The following is a 24,919-nucleotide window of genomic DNA, read 5'->3' as shown; positions in this document are numbered from 1 at the left end:
CCCTAGCGGGGGGCGGGGGAGGGGCGGAGCGGAGCGGAGCGGCGGGGGCCGCCGTGCGAGCGGCAAGAGCCGAGTTGGCCGGGAGGGAGCGCGGAAGGTCGGACGGCCGGCGGCGGGGGTCCCGGTCGGCTCCCCGCCATGGCCACGTCCCCGTGCAGCAGCAGCGGCGTCTCCTCCTCGTCCTCGGGGGGGCGGGGGGCGGACGCGGGGCTGGAGATCCGCACGCGCTCCGTGGAGCAGACGCTGTTGCCGTTGGTGTCGCAGGTAGAAATACCGCCGCGCGAGCCTCATCCCCCCCGCAACCCCCAAGGGCCGGGGGCAGGGCGGCAGCGGCCGGCTCCCGCCGGGGCCCGCCTCCCCCTTCCCGCCCGGGACGGAGCTCGGCCGCCGCCGAAGTTTGCGCGCTCGGGTCGCGGCGCTTCATACCCCCCTCTCTCCGGCCGCTCGGGCGGGGGCGGCTTCTCTCAGCCGCGCCCCCTTCCTCGCCTCCCGGGCGCGGGGTCCCGCCAGGCGGCGCGGGGCGGGGGCGGTATGCCGCTGCCGGAGCGGGGCTGTGGGGGGGATGCTGCTCGCACGTCCCTCCCCGAGAAAGGCTCCCAAGTTCCCCGCAAGGTCGCGGTGCCGTTGCGTAACGCCCGTGGCCCGAAGGCGCTGCGGTGCCGTCGGCAGTTTGAGCCCCGGGATGTGGCGGCCGGGGGCGGCGGGGCGAGGGGCTCTGGTGGGCGCTGGGCGGCGGGGGCCGTGCGCGCCGCCGGCCCGGCGGAGGGGCTGCACCGCCGCCCGGGTTCCCCCGGCTTCCCGAGTCTCTCGCCTGATGGTTGCCCGCATGGGAGCGTTCTCCTTTTCTCACAGCTTGGTGCTGGTGAGAGCGGTCGACTTGCAGGGGGTTTGGCGAAGCTTTGTGTTTTCGCGGTCTGGCCTGAGCGTTGCATTGATTGGAGCTCTTACCGCACCCGGGGATAGCACCCGAATGTTAAGAAGTCAAATAATATGCAAACTGTGTCTTGGTGACCTCTTACCGTGTCCCGCACAGTGCTAAATGAGGTTAAAAAAAACCCAAAAACCAAGCTTTCAAGCGCTCTGATAAGTAATTATATGCCAACCACTTCGGTGTTGTTCAGTGTTGGTGTGGGGTGTTTTTTTATTTTTTTTAGATCTTTAGTTACAAGGCGTTTGATATACCCAAGCAAACTTTTCTTTCTTGAAGAATAATGTATGAAAACAGCACGGTGTTTGCTGTATAGCATTTTTGTACTTTGAGCACTGATTATTAAAGTTAGCAAGTCAAAACCTATCTGTACAAAATCTTGAAACAATGTGTAACAGCTATACAAGAATAACTAGTCCTGGTGAGGTCAAGTTATGTTTATACCATTATAGCCTATCTGGAAACAAACTGTTGTAAGCCATGTTTTGCATTTGTACAGCTGGGCTGCAGGAAGTGTTTGTGATGGGTAATTGTGTTTCTGTACTTATCATGGTAATTTGTCTTTCTCTGTTTGAAGAAATCGCAGTCAGTTCGAAGAAGCCCATCGAAGGGATTAAACCACTTGTTCCAAGGCAAAGTAAAATTAAAGTTCAATGAATGTTTTACTTCTGAAACAATTGAGAGATGTAAAATATGGAGACTACTTTTAGGAAGCTTAAGAGCAAACAGAAACCCCTCCAATTGCAAAGGCTGAATTTAATTGCATATGTTAAATTCTTACTTTTAACAGATTTCTGTGAAGATGTGCACATTCTTATTCCTCTGGAATACTCTTTAAGAACAGTAGTCTTATTTCTCTGTGGATTCGTTGCATATGTAATGTCATATATGATTTTTCATTGACCACAAAACCTATGCCTGCGTCTTCTAGAAGTGCTAAGAATCCCTCCCTTCTCCTGTATACAGTGTAAGGTGTCTGAGCGTTTGTGAACACTCAGAGCTCACTGTTTGCCTGGTAAAGTGCTCCAGACTTCAGACGAGCTTGTTCCTTTGAAGCGTGAGTGCTGAGCTCCGTTCACATTCAGGCTGAAGTTGATGGTATCAGCAGTAGCTCCCTACACTTGCCTGATAAAATGTCCCACTTACTGTACTGGTTTATCAGTGCTGTCTGTACGGTTTCATCTACACCGTTCACTAGAGGTCTCGCTGGCTTTGTTTGGGTATTTATGCAGAAGTGTTGGGTGTTTACAGAGTACCTAATTTCAAGATTTGTTTTTATATTCTGCATAAGCTATGTATCAGCAGTAATGCTCGGGACTTTGTTTTTCTGCTTGTACGAAATACACTTGCAAAGGGGTTTGTTCTTGCTGTGAAGTTAAAGTCACAGTTTACCCTTTTGTTAAAAGCTGAGAAGTGCTATGTGATACTTGTATCTGAAAAAAAATAGTCAGAACGTTGCTACTGCTTTTCACTACTTATTTTAAGCAAAGAGGAAACCAAAGGTGCCCAGACAAACTCACTTTCAATCTGTCTTGTGGAGCTAAATTTATTTTCTTTAAGCAAAAAAAAAAAAAGGCTACACTGATTCTTATTTAAATTCATGTACTGTATAGTACATCGTCCTAATTGATGTGTAATACTGTAAATGTGTGTTTGACCACTTGCTCTTACTCAGCAAACGTGAGGGTTATTTTTGTTTGATTTTTTTTTTTAATTGTACTTTGCAGCTTTATTTTTCTTACAGACTATATAGTATCAGTGTATATTTGCTGCCAGCAGTGGTATAAGATTCCTGTTTTCCCGGCAGGAGAAATTACCCTTACCGTCACTACTGGATATGTTTATTAATAGATTTTATTTTTTTTTAAACTTACTATTTACAGAGTTAAACTAGGTCTTCATGTTCTCTTGATCTGTTCAGACCCTGATGTGGCCCTTTTCTAATAGTGCAACAGTTGACAAGATGGCAGATTTAAGCCACAGTATTAAACGTATTTGCTAACACTTATTTTTTACTATCTACTTATCTGTCCTGTGAAGGGAATCATTCTACACTATCATGCAAAGCATGTGGCATGCAGTTCAGAAAATATGGCTTTTGCGGTCAAACCCCACAATTTTCTTCAGAACAAGTAGTATTCTCTTCTCCTGGATAGGTGTCTTTAGTTCAGTGTTCCACATGTAAGTAGTACAGCATTCTTTAAAATCTAGGCATGTCCTTCACTGTTGCTACCCATTTTCAGTCTAATTATGTTGGGTTTTATTTTTTATGGAAAGTTTCTGGCAACACAAATCAGGAAGGGTGTTTAGTGGTCAGTGCTGACTCATTTAATAACAAGTCATTTAAACAGCTGAGGAAAGGCAAAGACTGGGAAAAAGCACTTTCCAGGATGTGGCTCCACCAGCGACTTCCTCAGCTGCCATTATGTACCTGTTTGCTAGTCTAGCAGCATTTGGGTATCTTCGCAGCTGCAGGAGTCTGTCTGTCTGGATCTGTCCTGAGGAAGCACTCCGAGAAACTTCAGAATAGGTTTTGGTCAACCTTCACAGTCAGGTACTTGGCAAAAGTTCAGTGAGAGGGAACTTTGAGCTCTGTCTGCATATGTTCCCGAAAGAACAAAGTCAGTTTTCATAGTTGAAGGTGACCTATCCTCCAACATCCTGAGTGTAGACCTGTGTGGTTACAGCTAGCTGCTCAACCTTCAGAAAGCCCATTTTGTCATAGGCACTTGGCAGAATGATTGTGTGCCCACATGTTACTGAATGTGATTTTCCAACTTTCTTGTTACAGGAGATTCTGTCAAAGGTTTTGGAATTGGCTTGACCTATATAGTCAAAATAAAAGCTTAAATAACTACAAAAAGCCCATGATACCAATATTTCTGAATTTTGTTACTGTCAGTCTTAGATTCTGGATAAGTTAACAGTGGTACATGCCTTGAGGTGGATAAAACAAACCTGTTCTTTTCTATGGTGGTGTTCCCTTGCTTTCTCTGAAGCTAGCTAAAATAATTCCCATTTCAGTAAATGTTACATAGTTATATAACGTTACATAATGTTCTGCCAGTATTCTGTTTTTCCAGAAGTTTCTGGAGTTATGTATTAGAGCCCAAAGAAGAACCAACAGCTGATGTTTTCCCTTTTATGTGAAAAACTCACTGATGCAGTTTTCAGACTGAAGGTATGACTTTAGAATAGCCATACTGGATCAAGCTAGAGGTCCATATATAGTCGGTGACCTTTTCTCTTTTTTTTGGTCAATTACCAGTGGTGTCCCTCGGGGACTGATACAAGGGCCAGTATTGTTTAACATCTTTATTAATGATCTGAATATTGGGATGATGGGCCACCATTCTCAACAGGCATGTGAACTTCCCTACAGCTAACTGGGGAGTGTCTGATATGCTGGAGGACAGGGCTGCTAGACAGAGGGACAGGCTGGAAAGATGATCTGACAGGAAGTTTGTGAAGTCCAACAAAGGCAATAATGCCAAGTCCCGCATCTGGGCTAGGATAACACCATGCAACAGTACTGGCTGCAATCAGCTGCCTACAGAGAACCTTTGCGGGGAAAGACACGGGGGTCGTGGTGGACAGAGAGTTGAACAGGAGTCGACAATGATGGCCAGCTGCACGCTGGGTTGTTAGCAGGAATGTAACCGGCAGGCTGCAGACATGATTCTTCCCTTCTGTTTGGCACCTGTGAGGCAGCATCTTTAGTACCATGTCCAGTTCTGGGCTCCCCAGTACAAGGGAAAACATTGACATAGTGGAACATGAGACATAAGGGGAGAGGTTGAAGGAAGCGGGTTTGTTCCACCTCAAGAAGAGAGGCATAATGGTCACCTAGGACCTAGCTTTCATATAGGAAGCTAGGATGGTACTTTACCATTTCTATCACTTTAATCTGCAGTGATTTTTTTTGTCTGGCCAATGGCAGAGTTTACTGTGGTCTACAGCTACCCACCTAATGGGCAGGTATGGAGAAGACAGAGACAGGCTGATCCCAGACATGTATGGCAATAGGACAAGAAGCAATGGACAGAAGTTGGAACAAGGTAAAGTCTGATGAGATAGAAGAAAAGGCCTTTTCCAATGTAAGGGTGATCAGACACTGGAAAAGGTGCGCAGAGCACTTACAGAGTCTGCAGTTTTGAAGATGTTCAGAACTAATTGGATGAGGCCCTGAGCAACATGCTCTAACTGGAGCTGGTTTGAGCAGGGAGCTGGACTAGATAACGCTGGAAGTCCCTGTCATCATAAACAAGTCTGATTTTTTTCATGGAGGTATGTATTGCAATGAAAAGACCTTGCTGCTGAGGAGTAATGGTCAGCTAGGACCTGGCTTTCATATGGGAAGCTAGGATAGTACTTTCCCATCTGTATCACTTTAATCTGCAGTGATTTTTTTTGTCTGACATTTTGTTCCCTGGTCAGTGTTGCAAGATGTTTCTGCAGTTCTGTAGTCAGATCTTATCTTTACTGTCCTGAATAACGTAGGATCACCAGCAAATTTTCCTAATTTTATTACCTGCTTATCTCTCCTCCCTCTTTATGATTATGTAGAATAATCCATGTCCTAGCGCAGGTTTCTGTGAAACTCCATTGGTCATCTCCCTCTATGAAAGTAAGCGCTCATTTACTTCCTGCCTTCCTTCATCTTCTTTCTCATCATTTTGTCTCTTAATGAGTTATATATTCATACAAAGAGCCTTCTTTCATTTTTTTTCAGAGACTTGCTTGGTGTCCTTTGAAACCTTTGGTATAGACTTTGTTTCCTAGTTTTCTTTCAGGAGAGTGTTTCCTTATCCATGTAATCAGTGGTCTCCTCAGAGAAATCTGGTTGTTTGGTGAGGCAGGAATTCCTTTAACAAACACCATGTTGATTCTTCACCAGTACGTCATATTTATTTGGGTGTCCACTACTTCTGTTCTTCCTAATCTTTTGTATTGATTTGCCATGTACAAGTGTCAGGCAACCTCCATACCTCAACTGTCAATCTAGTTTTAAGCAGGAAATTGCATGAGAAAGTTGATATAATCCATTGCATCTTTGAGTCCCTTAATCTTAGTGAATAACATCTAATGTTGGCAAGTTGTTCCAGTTCATTTTACCTAATATTTTCATAGCCTCTTCTGCAGCCACTTTGATTCCACACAGATTCTCCGAGTACATCACATAGATATATTCTGGAGTAGGGATAGCTTCACTTTCTTTTGTAGTTGAGCACAAACATAAATAGCTGCTCTGCTCTGTTCTTATTTTCTGTCAAAGGGATGGGGCAAAGCTGTGTTAAGGAAGTAACCGAGTATTTCAGGGTTATAACTCCTGAAGAAACGGACTGTAATAGCTGGTAAGTTACTGTATGTTTAGTGGAACTGACGTTATTCTCCATGGAACTGAACAAGCATGTTTTATCGAAGAGAGAGATTTAAGAGAAGTGTAAAACTGTAGACATGGAGTTCAGCATGCTACTGTTCTGTGACACTGGTCTTTCAATTTTGTCTGTAGGCTAGTAGGGTCTTTGGGGAAGCTGTTTTGTGGTCTCATTGGCTTGGAAGTCCTCAGGTGACTGGAAACTACTAGGTTGCTCATGTTGTACCCAGTAGCAGCAGAACGCTGAATAGCAATTCGCATTCAGTTCTTCAATATACTTGTAGACGTGGACCTTAGTATGTCTCCTTACTGAAGGATATTTCCTCTGGATGCAGCAAAAGAGCTTCACAAGCCTTATTTTTTGGGGGATGTACACGTGTGGCACCAACGCTGGCCAAAACCTATGTAAGAGGCTTATATATGATAAGTGACATACATACACATGATACCTTTCAATGAGCGTTCATTTCTTCTAAACTTTATAGCTGCAAAACTTGGGAATTATTCAGTCATGGATTTGTCTTAATGTTTTTTTGCTAACAACTTTAAAGCAGAGAGTCCTATATTAAGAGTACTGTTAAGAGTTCTATATCACTAGCTTTTTATTCTTGGAAGTCTACAAAAACTGGGGGGGACACACGACACACCATGTTTTCCCTATCTGTTTTTCCTCCACATCATGCATCAGTCCTGTATATAAGCTGATGTTTGAATCTCTGTAGTCATAGTATTGTATTGCAGTACAGGCTCATTACATACCTACTTGTTGCAAATCAAATGTTCTCTCTTTCTCCTTTAGAGACTAAATAGAAGTGTCTCATATACTCTCTGGACAACATGCATAAAATTAAGGTATATGTGTAGTCTCATTCCCTTCCTGAACTTCAGCATTCAGTCCAAGCCCTCATCCATTTCAACTTACTTGCATTTCCCATGCAGCAGATGCGCTGAGAGATTTATTCCAGCAAGTCCCTTGGCTGCCTTGTTTCACTAGGCATTTTTTTGGTACCTCTAGGTCTTTCCCTTTCCCACCTCTGAGGTGCTAAAGGGTTCTTACATTGTTGGCTGTTCTTGCTCCAGTATGGTGCCGGGGCTTGCACTTTGCCCCTTATGGCTCTTTTTGGAGGATGGGAAAATTCCTTTTTGGAAAAAGTAGGGTAATCCATATTTGTCTTAAACCATTGCTTTCTTCCGTGCATCTGAGGAAAAAAAACCAATCTGAGTACCCTCCTTTTAAAATGCTTCTTGTGTATTAGCCTTTGTCCTTCAGTACTTTAAAAATTCTGGTAACTTGCAAGCTTTGAGAAGCTGTTTCTCCCCTTTTCCAGGATCACCTTCTTTGTGAATTAATTTGGTACTCACTTTAGACTTGAGACTTGGCACAACTGTTGAGTAATAAAATTATGAATTACAGCGTAGAGGCTTGCGTTGTAACTTGTACCGAGTGAAGCAAACCTCCTGCTAAACTCTTCTTAGTTTGCATCCTGTACTGCAGAGAAACTGTGCCATGGATGCAGAGTCATACGCATTAACTGCTGTCGAGTCTGGAAGCATATGGTATGCTGCCGGTGTACAGAGTTGTACCTCATTAGTTTCAATTAGTCACTAACTCACTGACTCTTCTCCTCCCTTGGGTTCCATAGGTACTGTCGGTTAAGTTGTGAGCTTGTGGTTTGTATTGCGAATCTTCCACTCAATACAAATTCTTTTTCTGGAAGATGAAGCTTGCAGCAGCTCAACTGTTATTCAGCCTACACTTGGTACTCTGTGCCCCTAAAGGAGCCTGATTTTTTTTATCTTTGATTTATGCAGGAAAGTTAATCTTACGAGTTTGTCATCTGGCTGTAGATAATATGATTACTTCAGTCACAGTATCAGTTGTATTTCTGGGCTGATGTGGTTGCAGGTTTCCCTTTACCGAGGTTAGTTTTTAATTGACAGCTCTTTAGTCATTGAAACTAGGTTGTTATGAAACAGTGAAAGGGAAATGGATAATAATTTACAGTTGTGGTTTTTAAGGTATGCTGGGGAGCACAGGAGTACCATAGAATATCCTAAATAGGTAAATGAAAAGATTTTTTTACATTAATAATTAATGATGTTAATATCACTAATGATATTCTGCTTTACAAGAAAAATTACACTTGAATGTTTTATCACATGAGCAACAGCCCTGCCATGAAACAGCTCTGGTTTCCAGGTTTTTTTTTTCCTGTGAATCCTTGGATGGTGAAACTGGCTTTGAGTTAAGCTTGGCTACTGCTTTATAACATTCAGTACCTTAGTCTTTGATGTGATAAATGAGTCAGACTAACATTTCAAGTAGCTGAAGTAAGATGCTTCTTACTGACATAGCTGAAAATCAATTGCTCTTTTTCAATGGAATCTTATCTCTCAAATTTATGAGATCTGATTAATGACTTTTCTGTAGATTAAACAAATTTTTGTAGTTCTCCAGCAGAATGTGTTTTAAATCAAAACTGCCTCGCAGTGATCCCACAAAAAGAATTAGAGCAGCTTTCTTGCTATTCAGCATTGTTAACAGATGGTTTTAGACAGATTAGGTAGGGAAATCCCCAAAGGATGAATTATGAATTAATGATTGCAAACAACTCTGATTATAGTTTAGTAAAACTGCTGTATGGTACTATGAGCCTATGGCTTTCTGCATGGATTTATTTTATGTTTATTAATTCATTGACAAAGCATAACCCTTGCTAGATAGAGCCTTAAATGAGAATTTTTACTCATTGAGTTGTATCGTGTTCCATCACTAGCCTTGTTTAAAGCTAGTGGAGTAAATGAATAGTGGTATAGACTCTAGTGCCAACTTATAACTCTAGATACCAAATGGGATGACTTCTTGTTTTAATACATGAAATGAATCAAATGGTAAGATAACTCCTAAACACAAGTTACAAAAATCATGTATGAGCAAATCCTGTATGTATATGGAAAAATAAAAAATTATGCAGTTGTTTTTGTCTTAGAGAAACATTTTTGTATTGGCTCTTTGTATTGAGCAGAATGAATATAACCACTTATAACCACACAAATCATGTATTTTCAAATAACAATAAAGTAAAATTATGCTATAGTAATGCAATGTTTTAAATGTGTTTTTTTTCTATTCACAGGTGTCAAAATTGTTTAGAAGGGTAATATTGTCCAAAGTTGCAAGTGCTTAACATGTAGGCATTAGACCAATGTATGGAATGTTCCCTTTTAATTATCAAAGATTCTGCATCGTATCTCAATGTTACATTTAAATATTCTTAACTTTTTCAACTGAATGAGGTTTTGTTGCCCTTGAGCTCTTCAAGGAAGCAATCAGAAGAATATACAGGCTCTTTAACATAAATAAGATAATGGTTCCTGGATTATATGAAGTTTTTGTTTTGTTTTACACTCCTGTAGGTGGATAGTAGTTGGATTTGCATAGCCTTTTCCAGAGCACACTGTACTTCTCTATTAATTCCTAGGGCAAGTATGTGCTTTTCAAGGTGAAATACCAGGTGTTGCTCTGAATTGAAGTGGTATGCCAAAATGCTGCTAAGGAAGCCTTCTCTAAAAAAGGCTGGGGGAACCCTCCTGTCTGCATGTGCAACATGCAGTGCAAGATGGATTGAATGGCTGGTATTCGTGCCAGTGAAGCTACCTCTTTATGGGACTAACAAGCAACTTTTTCTGCATCTTCATGAGCCAGTCCCAATTTGAATAGAAAGAATTCTCAATTGCAGGTGGTATCAGTGTGTTGTCCCTGTTACATTCTTTATTACAACGCCTGAATTTTTAGTTCCACGACAGTGGCTTTTTTTTGAATAAGCAGGTCAGAGCTGGCTCGGGCACTGTTTGCACAAGCAGTAGAAGGTTAGCTACATTAACACAGGCAAGTTAGGGAGGAAAGCCACAATAATCACTTGCCATTCAGTCTCTGGTTTTGAGGTTACCTGATCATGTTAGTAAATTGAGTTATTTCTGAGACTTGCATCTCTGGTGCTGAAAACATGTCTGCATCTGTTTTGACCACATCTGAAAGTACAGTTTAAACAATGAACTTGCCTCTGAGTTGGTTTTGTTTACTTAGGCTTGCTCATGCCCAGGATTTCTAGGTGCAGAATGAAAAAGGGTAATAGCTTTGTTTATGAAATTCTACCCATTTGGGTAAGAAAATACTGAACTGGAGGGCAACAGGAGGGGAGGAAAACGTACAGGCTTGTGTACCCCTAAAACCAATTTTTGGGTCTATTAGGTTATGTTCACTTTTTCTAGTGAGGTAGTTGTGCGTTTCAGCAAACTTCAAGATAGCAGTTGAGTTAGAAAGCCAATTCACAATGAAAAGTGCAGTAAAGGCCATTTTATTTCTGGATGTATTTTATGATAAGTAAATGCATATTTTCTGGTGTTCAGTATACTTGTTGATGCACATATGTAATCAGAAGAGATTAAATTGGACTTTCAATTTGAAAAACAATTTTTAGCAACTCGTGTCAAGTTGCTCAAAGGTGCAAATTTCAGTCTGTAAGCTTCCATACATCTTTTCAAAAAGAGAAGGAAGCTTGAACTTGAATTGTCTGAAAATGAAGATCTTTATTATCGTCACTCATTTCTATAGAAATTCTGAAGACACCTTTTTTGGAGGCAAGATAGAGCAGTCGTCTGACTTGTAAGGCACATGACAATAAAGAGTAAACAAGGTGGCTTTGATTAGTGGTCAGGCCTCACTGAGCATTCTCCAGTGATCCTTCTCCTCCTCTTCTCTTCCATGTGTGGAAAAAAGAAGGGAGGATGGCAGGAGTGGAGGTCAGTTTTTGTGTACTTTTCTGCTTCATATCTGCAGATCACTGGGGATCCCTGATTTTAAGGAATCTGTGAAAAGTGAACATTAAAAAGCAAGTGTATTTCTCCTCTACAATAGTGTTACTTTAGTAACATTATTAAAGTAATTCAAACCTCCACATAATATCTAAGAATCCACAGGTTGCAAGAACTAGTCAGCTGTGTTCCTTTTTTTTCTTTGTTTCTCCAGAGTTCCTTTTCACAACAACTTGCAAAAAAGTTGGAAATAATTTGATCCCACTGAAAAAAATTTCTCCACAGAAAAAGTTTCCAGAGTTTTCATTACTGTGAAAAAACCCACAAATCCCCAGCCCCAAAAAACCCCACACTGGATGAAATAAATTAGTGTCATCAAAGTACTGTATCTCAATTGGACAAGTTCATCTGTATCACATTTTAGATAATAATTTTCTGGATGGTGTTTGATTTGGATCTTGAAATTTAAAGGACCCTTGGTTTTCTAGGAATGCGTTCAGCGCAAAGAAGGGGTATTCACGACTGTAGTACAGTCTTGCTGTGAGTTGAGTCCTTTCTTTTGATCTCTGAACAATTCCAAGAATGTGTAACAAGTACATAGCAATGGTACTAATAATCTGAGGTGTGTATTTGAATTTGAAGTTGCGTACTCTTGTTTTTCCTGGCAAACTTTCAAAGAGTAGGTTTTGAAGCCTGGATCTGAAGGAGGTGAAGAGGACTGTTCTCACCCCTTCCAAATAATATTTTCTAGCTGTTGAAGCTATTGTGCTTGTGAGAAGTGCACAATTAAATGTTGTGGTGTTTTAAAATGAAATGTATGATTTGCAGTTAACCAAAAATCTGGTTACAACTGCAATATAGCTAGTGTATCATTTGCTTGTTTTATTTTCATGCTCTTTTCTAGGCACCCATGTTTGGGTACTACAGGAGATAAGATACTAGGTTAGGTCTATCAGCGATCTGATTTGGTGGGGCTGTTCTTGTGTTGCTTGTCAGCTTCAGCTTGTCACTGCAGGTCCTGGATTGTTCCTTCTTCCTTTTCAGAGGTGGCTTATCAGCTTGTTAGACACTACATGTGAAAGATTGCCTGAGGCTCCTCTAAGCATGTTAGCATTTGCCCGCAGATAAGTGAACCAGCTTACAGGTTGTTAAAGTAGTTTATTTCATTTTGCTTCCCTGAAGGCTTTTATGAAAGATGTGTACAAAAGCAATGAGAAGATGCTTTTAAAAAGCCTTCAGGTAAAGATACAACTACAATAGTCTCAATACCACAAGCATAACAGAACTCAGCAGTCTTGGACGTGCAGTGTATTTGTACTGTCCTTCTAGACACCAGTGCATAGGCAGTATGAGGAAAATACATAAATGGGGGTAGCAGGATCATACCACTTCTTGGAAGCTGTTCTTTTACAGAAGTGGTGACTCAGGGTCCTGAACGATGTGTTGAAGTCTGTGCGACTTGTGCAAGAAGGAGTTGGTTGCCCCTTTTGAATAATAATGTGTAGAAGAAACTGTTCTGGTTCAAGTGTCCATAAAGCAGGGACAGTTGTCTCAAATAATGTTTTCAGGATAAATAGAATATGGGTTCTTACAGTTAACTAGCACATTAGTAGTTAATGCAGTTGAATTTCATTTTGGTTAATCTTTACCAGCCTTTGAAAACTTTCAAAGTTGAGTTTCTACAAAGTTTGTTTGTGGGATTTTTCTACAAAATGAAAACTGAGTAGGAAGATAAGGCTTTCCAATTCTAAAAATCCACACATTAGCCAGACTTCTAAAAAATGTTTTAGTGCTTGAAATTGTAGAAACTGCTTAGTAAGACTTTCATTAATGTCTGGACAGGCATCTAATCTTAACAGACTTTTGATTTCAAGGACAGGTAAGCAGGTAGTCCTTGTTCACTTCTCAAGATCCCTGAGGCTCGTCCTTTGTGATGAGAAGACTATGTGACAGTTCTGCTTGTAGCCGTTATGGACTACATGTCACATGCCAGCTGCTGCTTCTGTGCTCTCTCACACATATGGTTGTATTCTGTAGCAGATGTGGGTGTTGGAACAATGTGTGCTGCTGTTTGGCTAAATGAGTCTGAAGGCCTGTTTGTCCTTAAGGTAGTACACAAGACCTAATGAGAGACAGTACCTAAAAAGTAATATTAGAAGTTTCCCCCCTGCCCCCAAACTCAAGACGGACAAATAAAAGTATGAGCAGTGTGGGAAAGGGCTTTTTTGACTAAGTTTTCTACATGTCCTATCAAATGCAACTAAATTTACTTTACAGCACACTTCTGTTGTAGGGGTTCGTAGCTTCTCCCTTAGTATGTAGTGCTATTGCACTTTCTTAGCAAAGGCTTTCCATTCCTGCTATTACATTTTTTTCAGAAATGAATTTTCTACCATTGTGAAATTAATGGAAGGCAGAAAGCAGAAAATAACACACAATGGAAGAGGATCTGTTACTCTGAGGATGTTAATCCTCGTTGCATAGAGAAAACGTTTTGAATATTTTTTCTCTAGCAGGAAAACTGATGAGTGTGAGGCAGTAACAAATACTGCTCTTGAGAGTCTAAATCATCCTACGTACAACGTGGGTACTTACCCAGGGAGGGAGGTGGATAGGGTATCTTCCAACATGACTTCTCAGTTTAACTGTTGTGTTTGTAGCAGTGGCTGTGAAATAGCTACATTTCCCCTGGTTTTATTTATAGTTGTCTATAAATACTTCCTGAAACCCAGTCTCTTAAGTATCACTTAATTCTGTCATGCAAGACTTAATTACACTGATAATAAATAGAGGTTAGAATATTTTTAGCTAAGCATGCTGTCATTATGCTTCCTGTGCATGAAGCATATAACAACTTAAATGTCAGTATCTGAAGGCCCTCATAAAGCTCAGAAAACATCCGCTCGAAAACTGCCACAACTGAGCTTGTTTCCTGAAATATGAATTACATCTTGATACATTATGGCTATATATGTTAGTTTCAGTAAAGTACTTGGGAAAAGGCCATTTTTCTGGGGCTGCTCGTATGGAGTGACCAAAGATTGTGACTGACAGTTTCTTGAGACTGCACTCTCCTTAAACTGTTTGTCTCAGATCTCAGGTAAGCATTCCATGGAAACAGTGTAAGAGCTCACGTTAAACAGAGCATGAGTAGCATCAAAAGGACTGTTTCCCTTCTAGGACCTAATCAGTAAATCCTTAAGTAAACAACATGTAACTATTACTCTTGTTCAAAGAGACTTGCAGGTAATCTTTTCAGCTGTTAACTCCTGCCCAAACACCACCAATGTTAGTGACTGGGTGATACATGATCAGAATACAACAGATTAAATATTTGGGAGGTGTTAAGCTTAAAGGAGAGCTTAGATAATGTTCTTGGAGTTCTTTTAAAAAAAACTGAAAGAAACACAACAGTAATAGTTCTGGTCTGGTTGCAACTGGATGGGCTGCAGGGAAAAGCAATTCTTTGTAATCTGAAATATGCTTAAATGCTGCAAGTTTTCACTAATTCAATTTTTGATAGGCTCTTGGGGTATCTTTGGAGGAAGGTGGTTGTTGGGGAGAAAGTTCCTTGTTAGGTTTCTTGTGGGTCTTTGCTTTTCTCCATTTAACTTGTCCAATTTTATATCTTTGTTTTAAATGTTGTTTAAAAGTCAGGAGCAAAACCTTTGTTTATTCTTTTAGAAGCCTAGCTTATTGGCCTTTTAATGCTCATTGCTTTATTTGTATCCTGAAGCAAATGGTATTGTTTGCCTCTCCCCAGCACCCCTCCAGTTGTACTGCTTAGGGATTTTTTATTTTTTTTTTACTATGGTCTGAACTGGTTAAATAATCTTTGTGCTGCTTATTAGCATCACAATTTCCTTTGGTTTGTCACTTAACACACTAGTGAAATTCCTTTCCTTGCTCAGTTAAGATCTTGTTTGTTAGTTTTTTAACCCTGATTGTTAATTATAAGTTTGATTAAGTCTTGAAAAGAATCTGAAACTGCAGTTGCTATTACCTCTGCTTTTTCATAACTATATTTTAAATGGAGGGTATACCTGAGTATATACCTGTCACTCTTAACACTTCATGAAGGAAAGAGAAAGATATTTCTCAGAATTATACATAGTCCTTGTATGCCCAGCAATGTTTTCTGCAGGTGGCAGGTTATGAGAAGTCCATCTGTATCTGAAGAACTTTCCTCATGCCTTTGACGTTATTGAGTGTTTTACATTCGGTACATGTCTAACTCATGTTTCTAGAACCAAAGACAGCCCTTTTTCCTTTAGCTGATATATATTTAATATCTTCCTCTATCTCTTTTATCATGACTTACCTACTCCTTTTTCAAGGCTGTTTGTTACTTACTTTTTAATAACAAATGTCCTTTGCAAATTTTACTGTATTAGTACAGGCTGCGTTTGCTAACGTTGATCACACTTGAAATAGGTGTTATATTAAGCTGTTTGTCTTGATATGTTTCAAACTTCTTGACCAACTTCTGTTTTAGTTCTTTCACAATGTTTGTTTTTAACTGGCAATCCATATAGTTTTTGACTTCTCTGGGAAAAAAAATGATGGAGCTCAACAAACTTCCCTCCATTATAATGTTAAGGTAGTTACTGTAGAGGCCCTAAGTTAGCCAGTCTGAGAAGACATTATATTACCCAGCTAAGAGTTTGTTATTCCAGGAGGTTTTTGCAAAGCCTCAGCTGCTGTGTATAACCATAGGCTTCCAAACTGAGTTTAATCAATGATCTTAAAGGTCTTTTCCAACCTATACGATTCTGTGATCTGCATATACAAGCTACTGCAGAGGGCGTCTAGAGTAGATCACAGAATCACAGAATGGTTTGGGTTGGAAGGGTCCTTTAAAGGTCATCTAGTCCAACCTGCCTGCAATGAGCTGGGACATCTTTCACTAGGTCAGGTTGCTCAAAGCCCTGTCCAACCTGACCTTGAATGTTTCCAGGGATGGGGCATCCACAACTTCTCAGGGCAACCTGTACCAGTGTCTCACTACCCTCATCGTAAAGAATTTCCTCCTTATGTCCAATCTCAGTCTACCCTCTTTTAGTTTAAAACCATTGTCCCCTGTACTGTCACTACAGGCCTTGGTAAAAAGTCTTTCTTCGTCTTTTTTATAAGCCCCCTTTAAGTACTGGAAGGCTGCTATAAGGTCTCCCTGGAGCCTTCTCTTCTCCAGGCTGAACAACCCCAACTCTCTCAGCCTTTCCTCATAGGAGAGGTGCTCCAGCCCTCTGACCATTTTTGTGGCTCTCCTCTGGACCTGCTCTAACAGGCCCATGTCTTTCCTGTGCTGAGGACTCCAGAGCTGGACGCAGTACTGCAGGTGGGGTCTCACCAGACCAGACCAGAGCAGAGGGGCAGAATCACCTCCCTCGAGCTGCTGGCCACACTTCTTTTGATGCAACCCAGGATATGGTTGGCTTTCTGGGCTGCAAGCACATGTTGCTGGCTTACGTCCAATTTTTCATGCACCAGTACCCTCCAGTCCTTTTCTGCAGGGCTGTTCTCAATCCATTCCTCACCCAGTCTACATTAATACTGGGGGTTGTCCCAACCCAGGTGCACGACCTTGCATTTGGCCTTGCTGAACTTCATGAGGTTAAGATGACACTGGTGATGGACCTGTGAAAACAGCTGCTGATTCTTGCTTCACCTACTGGGGGGGGGAGGAGTATAGGGAGTGTCTTTTTCTACAAAACTGATGATCCCCTCTGAAGAGAGTGCTAAAAACATGATAGAATTGTAGACTTCACCCATGTCTCAAATGAAAGTGTTTCTGAAAATGTTTTGTAAGACTGTATTAAAGCAACTTAAACTGTGACATCTTCATGATTTGTATCATTTGCATACCTCTACAGTAACATATGGGATTAAAATGCCCTTGATGATTTGTAAGAGACAGTGAGATTCCTTTCACTCTGCAGTGCTAGTTGCATATGCATTTTTTTCAGGGTTATGCAGAACATGTTTAAACTTCTACTGGTATAAAATGCTGTGGGAGGTAAACTTGGAGCCAGGACATGCATCCAACTAGTATTCTATTTGTCTTTAGGCCAATGTTATTTTACTGTTTTTTATACTTTTGAGAAGTCAGTAACTGTATGAATGTAATATTAGCCCTTTGTTTGCATAGCATTGGGTTGCTGTTTGCTTAAAAATCAGCTGAGGAAACAAAGTTGTGACCCTCTATCGAATAGGTTTTCTTCAGCGTTTGATCTGATGCTCTCTGTAGGCTTGTTGCCCATGAATAGTCAAGAATTCACCAGCTGGGATTGTTAGATTAGCTGCTGTCAGTTTGGTATACCTGAAGCATCTATATGCTGATAGTTTGGTATACCTGAAGCATCTACAGTGCAAAAATTCAGGAGAGCTGCACAGTGCAGGTGTTTTTAATACCCATTTGATATTAATCTGAATTTCCACTGAAGTGATGGTAATTGTGTGTTTGAGGGAATGTCGTTCCTCTAGAATGAACCTGAAGGTGTTCACATTTGCTTATTTTACTCTTTAATAGGACTCTGTTTTCATTGTAAGATGATATTTTCACTGGATGGGCATCAGGGGTTCATAGATTTTGGGGCTGAAGTGTGATGAACCTGAGGACTCTTTACAGGGACAGATTTGTTCTATGAATTATAGAAAGTGGCCTTCCTTTAGAGCTTGTGGCTTAGGTACAAGTTGGAGAAGTAGGATGTATATAAGGAGGCAGTGGGCAGACAATGCACTTCTGTAGTGATGTTTTGTGCCAGGACAAAATATTCTTCCGTTCCCATAGCAGTTATTTGATAGGGCAGTACTGTTTATTGGGATAGTTCTTAGCTTTTTCTGGCCTTTTTTTTTTTTTTGTGCAAAGTGCTCTATGAAGTATTGACATTTTTCATTGCAAAGAGTTTAATACTGCCAACTTGACTAAACCAGCTCCTGGCATTCAAAACCAGCCCCAGTAAGGTGGTTTTTTTTTTATCACCACTATTTTTTTTTTTTCCCAGACATACGACTCCGGTATCTGAAGGGTAAGCCTTAGGCATTGATCAAATTATGAAGCAGAACAGTTCCTACACTGCTTCCTGTTCTGTCCTTGGATCCAATGTGAACATTACAGGTACAGCTTCTATGCTCTTGTCCTACCATAGTCTTGACTGGTAGGAGAATGTATGAGTGATGATTTATGTTTTTTTGAGGAATGGGCAAAGACACCCGTGATTATGCTGATACAGCTGAGGTGTTCAAACACTTAAGTAATCCATGTAATTCTGAGATGATCTCAGCAGACATCTTTGAGCTCCTGGGGATATGGTTTACAATGCAGTTCTGTGGGCATTTTAAACCATGCTGCTGCTGAAAGGAGCACTTCTGCCCGTCTTTCTCTCTCCAGTCTGTACCTTTTCCCTTTACCACCAAAAGTATTCATACAGCTATGCAGTGAACTGGACGGGGCAACTGACTACAAGGAAAACTAGAATAACAAACATCACCTTCTCCCCAACTCAGGTTTAACCCACATCAGATAAATTCATTGCAAAAATGAGAGAGGGAGGCAAGGACAGGCAGGACTGTCTTTGTTGGCAACAATGATGGCTTTTATGCTGGCTTAGGATGTTTGAAACTGCAGAGTTCAACTTCTGTCCTGCATCTTACTAGAAAATAGTTGTCATACCAAAAATGTAAAGCTCCTGTACTGTTTGTAATGCAGTTTGTAATTAGTTAATTCTGAGTGGCAGGATTGCACACTGTTCTTGTGCTTATTTAGTGCCTTGGTCAAGAAGCTACTTCTGCAATCCTGCCTTTCTCCTTGGGTGCGGGAGGGATCTCTTTGTTTGTTTCCTTGTGTTTGGTGTTTTGGGCAAATCTTCAGTCTCCTGCAGCCTGCGTGCAGCTGATCTCTGGTCAGTGTGATCCAAGAAGGAATGTATAGCGTGATGTAGTACCAAGCAGAAAAGCCGATACAGGATGTGGAGTTCAGAATAAGAATGTCCTCACAAATTGTTTTACTGATAACTTGCATCTAAATGGCAACCTTTTTCTAAATTCTAGAAAACATGCTTAATTGAGGATGTTTAAGTTACAAGTACAGTGGATATTTTAATGGGGGGGGAGGGCTCGAATACTTCAGATTATTTCTAAAAGCCGAATGGTTCTTATTTTTGTGTAAAGACTGTGCTACTGCTCATTCTTTCTTAAAGCCTGCCTTAATCAATTGGATAAAACATAATTTATAAAGGCTTATTTCAGTAAAAAGAGCCAAAGCTCCCAAATCCTAGTTGACGAGTGTGCTTATTCACCTGGCTGTACAAAAACTTTGTAAGATTTCCAATGCTGGCAAACCCAAAATGATGTTGATATGTCTACTATTGGACTCCTCAACTTTTACTGTGTCTGTAGTGTGAAAGCCTGTTGAGAGACCTAGGGCAGCTTATTTTAGTAGTGCAAATGGGAGGGAGGAAAAAAAATCCCTCAGTTCATTTGAGATGTGAGATAAGCTGAGATCACAGCAGATGAGCAAACTTAATTATACTCCAATTTTTTTTTCATTCTCTGAGAAGTTAAATGATACCTCATGACTCAACACTAAATTTTATTAGTGAAGTATGGTAAAAATCTATTACTGAGTTCAGTTCAAAACTTGCCTTTAGTATTAAAGTTAAAATGTCTGCTTGCATACAGTTCTAATAATTAACTCTTCTTGTTCACAGATAACTACTCTTATTAATCATAAGGACAAACCAAAGCGTTCAGACAAGACTCTGCAAGCAATTCAGCGAGTGGGCCAAGCAGTTAACCTGGCAGTTGGAAGATTTGTTACAGTAGGTGAAGCTATAGCCAATGAAAACCATGAATTGAAAGAGGAAATGAGTGTTGCTTGCATTGAGGCAAGGAGAGCAGGTATGTACTTACTCATGAAGTTGTGCTTGTGCCACTTTTGGCACACTATTTTTAGTGTCAGGAATAATGTAAGAACTTTATTATTTAATTGCTTAACCCTCTTCTGCTGGTTCATTCAAGGCCTGATCTGTTACCTGATTTTGTCACTCACTTACTTGCTGTCATCTTATGAACAGGGAAGGGAATTGTGTGTTGGCTTTGGTTTTTATAGGATCTTTTGCCACAAGGAATTACCTGGCTGCGGTTTGTTTTATGATGTTACTCCAGACAAAGAGCAGACTGTTGAGAATACAACTTCAGTTTATTGCTCTCAAGCTAAAACAGTGTAGTATTTGAAGTAATTTGAGCGTTATGCTATTGAGGTCACTGCGTTCTAAATCTGAATGTTTAAAGGAAGGTCAGTGTCAACCCATGTTTCATCAAGACTCAGTAAGATGACTCGCATCAGTCATCTGATGACTCCTCTCAGTAGAATGAAAATCAAACTGCACTTGCCTTTTTGCTGGATTCAACTTCTGTTGCAAACTTGCTCTGTGTGTGGATTGAATGTGAAGTATGGATAATTGATTGAGCTGCCTGCTGTCACCCTCCTCCACCTAGAAGCCTCTGTCTAGGCAAATAGTGGGATACATTCTCTGATACTGTAAGAGAATGTCAGTGTCATGCTAGAAACTACTTTCCTAGATATTAAGTACTATTCCTTGCATGATGTTTCAGTGGCTTTTAGTAAATGCATATTCATACATCTGCAGTGCAGCTCTCAAGAAGATGACACCTAGAAGAATGTTCCTTTTGTTGTTAGTGGTGGTGGGTTTTTGTTTTTTCTTTCAAATACCTTCGGATCATGGGAAATTCTACTTGAAGCTTTTCCTGTTTAAGCAGGCGGAAGTCCCTACAGGTGTGACAGACTTTCTGCTTACTGTGGCTTCAGGGAGACAATCTTGAGCTTCCAGATGTGGAGGCAAATAAATGACCCTTCAACACTAATGTCTTGATGGCTGCAGAAAGGAGTAGTACTGTACTTCAAGACATGGGTTACTGTACTTAAAATTGATCTGTTAAGTTAAACAGTGGACTTGTGGGTGGTTTTTTTTATCTTTTAAATAACCTCAGCAGCCTGAGAAACTTGCCTTTTGCTGTCCTAGCTGGTATATTTCTTGCTGAATCACTGTGCTGGCCTCAGACTTTGGGGATGCAGTTCATACTGCATCAGGTTCATGACCACCCGAGGAAACTGAACATAAGAAGTCTGTGGGACCTGATGAGATGCATCCCAGAGTCTTGAGGGAATTGGCTGATGTAGTTGCCAAGCTACTCTCCGTGATATTTGGAAAGTCATGGCAGGCAGGTGAAGTCATGGGTGACTGGAAAAAGGGAAACATTGCACCCATTTTGAAAAAGGGTAGAAAGGAGGACCCTGGGAACTACCGACCTGTCAGCCTCACCTCTGTACCTGGGAAGATCATGGCACAGATCCTCCTAGAAGCTATGCTAAGGCACATGGAGGACAGGGAGGTGATTTGAGACAGCCAGCACAGCTTCACCAAGGGCAAGTCCTGCCTGACCAACCTAATGGCCTTCTGTGATGGAGTGACTACATCAGTGAACAAGGGAAGAGCCACGGATGTCATCTATCTGGACTTCTGTAAGGCCTTTGACATGGTCCCCCACAACATCCCTCTCCCTAAATTAGCGAGATATGGATTTGATGGGTGGACTGTTTGGTGGATGAGGGCTTGTTTGGATGGTCGTATCCAGAGGGTAGTGGTCAATGGCTCAATGTCCAGATAGAGATCAATGACAAGTGGTGTCCCTCAGGAGTCTGTACTGGGACTAGTACTGTTTAATATTTTCATCAATGACATAGACAGTGGGATTGAATGCACCCTCAGCAAGTTTGCAGATGACACCAAGCTGAGTGGTGTGCTTGACACACCTGAGGGGATGCCATCCAGAGGAACATGGACAAGCTGGAGAAGTGGGCCCATGTGAACCTCATGAGGTTCAACAAGGCCAAGTGCAGGGTCCTGCACCTGGGTTGGGGCAACCCCCAGTATCAATACAGGCTAGGGGATGAAGGGATTGAGAGCAGCCCTGCCGAGAAAGACTCGGGGTTACTGGTGGATGAAAAGCTGGACATGAGCCGGCAGCGTGTGCTCACAGCCCAGAAAGCCAACCGTATCCTGGGCTGCATCAAAAGAAGCGTGGCCAGCAGCTCGAGGGAGGTGATTCTGCCCCTCTACTCCGCTCTGGTGAGACCCCACCTGCAGTACTGCATCCAGCTCTGGAGTCCTCAGCACAGGAAAGACATGGACCTGTTGGAGCGGGTCCAGAGGAGAGCCACAAAAATGGTCAGAGGGATGGAACACCTCTCCTATGAGGAAAGGCTGAGAGAGTTGGGGGTGTGCAGCCTGGAGGAGAGAAGGCTGTGGGGAGACCTTATTGCAGCCTTTCAGTACTTAAAGGGGGCTTATAAGAAAGATGGAGACAAACTTTTTAGCAGGGCCTGTTGCAATAGGACAAGGGGTAATAGTTTTAAACTAAAAGAGGGTAGATTTAGACTAGATATAAGGAAGAAAGTTTTTATGATGAGGGTGGTGAAACACTGGCACAGGTTGCCCAGGGAGGTGGTAGATGTTCCATCCCTGGAAACATTCAAGGTCAGGTTGGATGGGGCTCTGAGCAACCTGATCTAGTTGAAGATGTCCCAGCTCATTGCAGGGGGGTTGGACTAGATGACCTTTAAAGGTCCCTTCCAGCCCAAACTATTCTATGATTCTATACTATTTTTGTGATTTAAAAAAAAAAAATCCCTCAACAATGAGTCGCAATATCTAGAAACATGCTGGTGATGAATGTTTGTTTTTGTGATTTGAAGGACTATTCTAGATAAACTTCAGACTGAAAATTTATAGTCGCTCCAGTAAACTTGGCTGCAAACAGAAATGTCCTAATCTGAAAACATTCCATTTGTTATGTGAAGCATGTGTTTTCTCTTCAGAGATCCAAGTAAAATGCTGACAAGCCAAAATTGCCAAAGTTTACGTCAATAATCTCAGCTGCGAAAAGAGCAGAGCAGTCTGGATCTCTATTTCTTGACTTGCCAGTTATGCTGTGGCCACGTGCTTTTTCTCCCTATCAGTGTATCCAGGAGGAGCTCAGAATCTAAAAATAGTCTGCAGTATTTTCTCTCACCAAATGGTTATACTTTTTTACATTGTAAGTTTATTTCCTGTTATGCAGTAATGTGCCTCAATCTAGAAGAGTGAAGTATAGACTGTTTACTTTTCTGTCAAGCCTCACATTCACCTTGGCATGGGTCAGTTATTCTCTCTGAGCTATCCATTTGAGATCTAACTGAAGACTTACATGGGAAATTCAGTATATCAAACATGTTTGCTGATGGGTTTTTGGTGTTTTTTTGTGCCAGTATTATCTCTGTGGACTGTTAAGTGTTGGACAAGGTAAGACAGTATGTTGAGCAGATAAATTCTTATGGATAACTGTCCTCTGATTTCGGTCTCTGAACGCAGTTGCTCAAGTGCCATTTTCAACAACTTTGGTGTTCCCAAGCAAGCCAATAAAATCTCCTGGCCAATTACAGCCAAGAATATTGACTTGTATAAAAGAATCCCATGTTCTGATGGCATGGGCAGCAGAAAGCCCTTTCTGTTTAGGACAGAGGATGTTGTAGAGCTGTTCATACTTCTTTTTAGCCGATAAATTAGATTGTGCCTGAGAAATTAAAGGGACACTTCGTTAGGCGTAGAAGATAGATTTCAACACTAAAGGATGTAGAACATTAAGCGTCTCAGTTGCTAAGAAAAGTAGGGAGTCTTTAAATCAATCGCATATCCTGCAGAGGCTTTGAAGGATGACAGATGTTGTATCTGTCTCTTGTGAAGGGTATAATCAGTGATCTGAAGTGTTTCAGACTTGTTATGACTATTTCCTTGTAATAAACCTTGTAATTTGATTGACTCAAAATAGAATCATAAAACACTGCAGAGGGTCATGTAGCAGATTTTGCCTAACATTAGTCTTGCACTGTGTCAGTGTTTACAGTGACAGTGTAGTAGTGGAATGTAACTCGAAGCACATTTTTAGATGCCCATCTGTGATTTTTTCTTTTTTTTTTTCCCCCCTCTAAAACTAGGAAAGACTGGTTAATTTAAAAGAGAAAACACATGTCAAGAATGAGTTAGTGTCATAACATTTTCAGTATTCTCTGCCAGTTGACTGCATAGCCCTAAAGGAAGATGTGGAGTAAAATGGAAGCAATAAATAGTGCTCTCCTATTTTTGCCTTGTCTTTTAGTACAGGTTGAAGGCTGAAAACCAACAATTTAAAATGGATAAATAGAATCACAGAATAACTTAGGTTGGAAGGGACATTTAACTCGAAGAATAGAGACCGTGCAACTTCTTGTACACCTCTTACAGTGTTTGACCATCCTTACAGTGGCAAAAGTCTTTTCTTATATCTTGTCCATTGCTTTTTGTCCTATTGCCATGCACCTCCGGGAGCAGTCTGTCTCTGTCTTCTGCACACCTGCCCATTAGGCAGGTACTTGTAGACTGCAGTAAACTCTGCCATTGGCCTTCTCTTCTTGAGATGGAACAAACCCGCTTCCTTCAACCTCTCCCCTTATGTCTCATGTTCCACTATGTCAATGTTTTCCCTTGTACTGGGGAGCCCAGAACTGGACATGGTACTAAAGATGCTGCCTCACAGGTGCCAAACAGAAGGGAAGAATCATGTCTGCAGCCTGCCGGTTACATTCCTGCTAACAACCCAGCGTGCAGCTGGCCATCATTGCCGACTCCTGTTCAACTCTTTGTCCACCACGACCCCCGTGTCTTTCCCCGCAAAGGTTCTCTGTAGGCAGCTGATCGCAGCCA

The 24,919-nt window shown here is 41.4% G+C and overlaps 1 protein-coding gene across 1 annotated transcript in view; it reads left to right on the top strand.

Annotated features, from left to right (window-relative positions):
* The first annotated feature begins 2 nt into the window (after window positions 1-2).
* The window catches only part of CTNNAL1 (catenin alpha like 1), a 60,905-nt gene continuing 35,988 nt past the window's right edge, over window positions 3-24,919 (top strand). Inside the window, exons 1-2 of the mRNA XM_072852930.1 lie at window positions 3-264; window positions 19,829-20,018. Of these exons, the coding sequence (XP_072709031.1) occupies window positions 139-264; window positions 19,829-20,018 (316 nt within the window). The 5' untranslated portion in view covers window positions 3-138. The remainder of the gene's footprint in view (window positions 265-19,828; window positions 20,019-24,919) is intronic.

Source organism: Ciconia boyciana, chromosome 2 (genome assembly GCF_034638445.1).
Source record: "Ciconia boyciana chromosome 2, ASM3463844v1, whole genome shotgun sequence".
Lineage (NCBI taxonomy): Eukaryota > Metazoa > Chordata > Aves > Ciconiiformes > Ciconiidae > Ciconia > Ciconia boyciana.
Note: the sequence above shows the minus strand (reverse complement) of the source record. Positions and strands in the feature narration are given on the sequence as shown.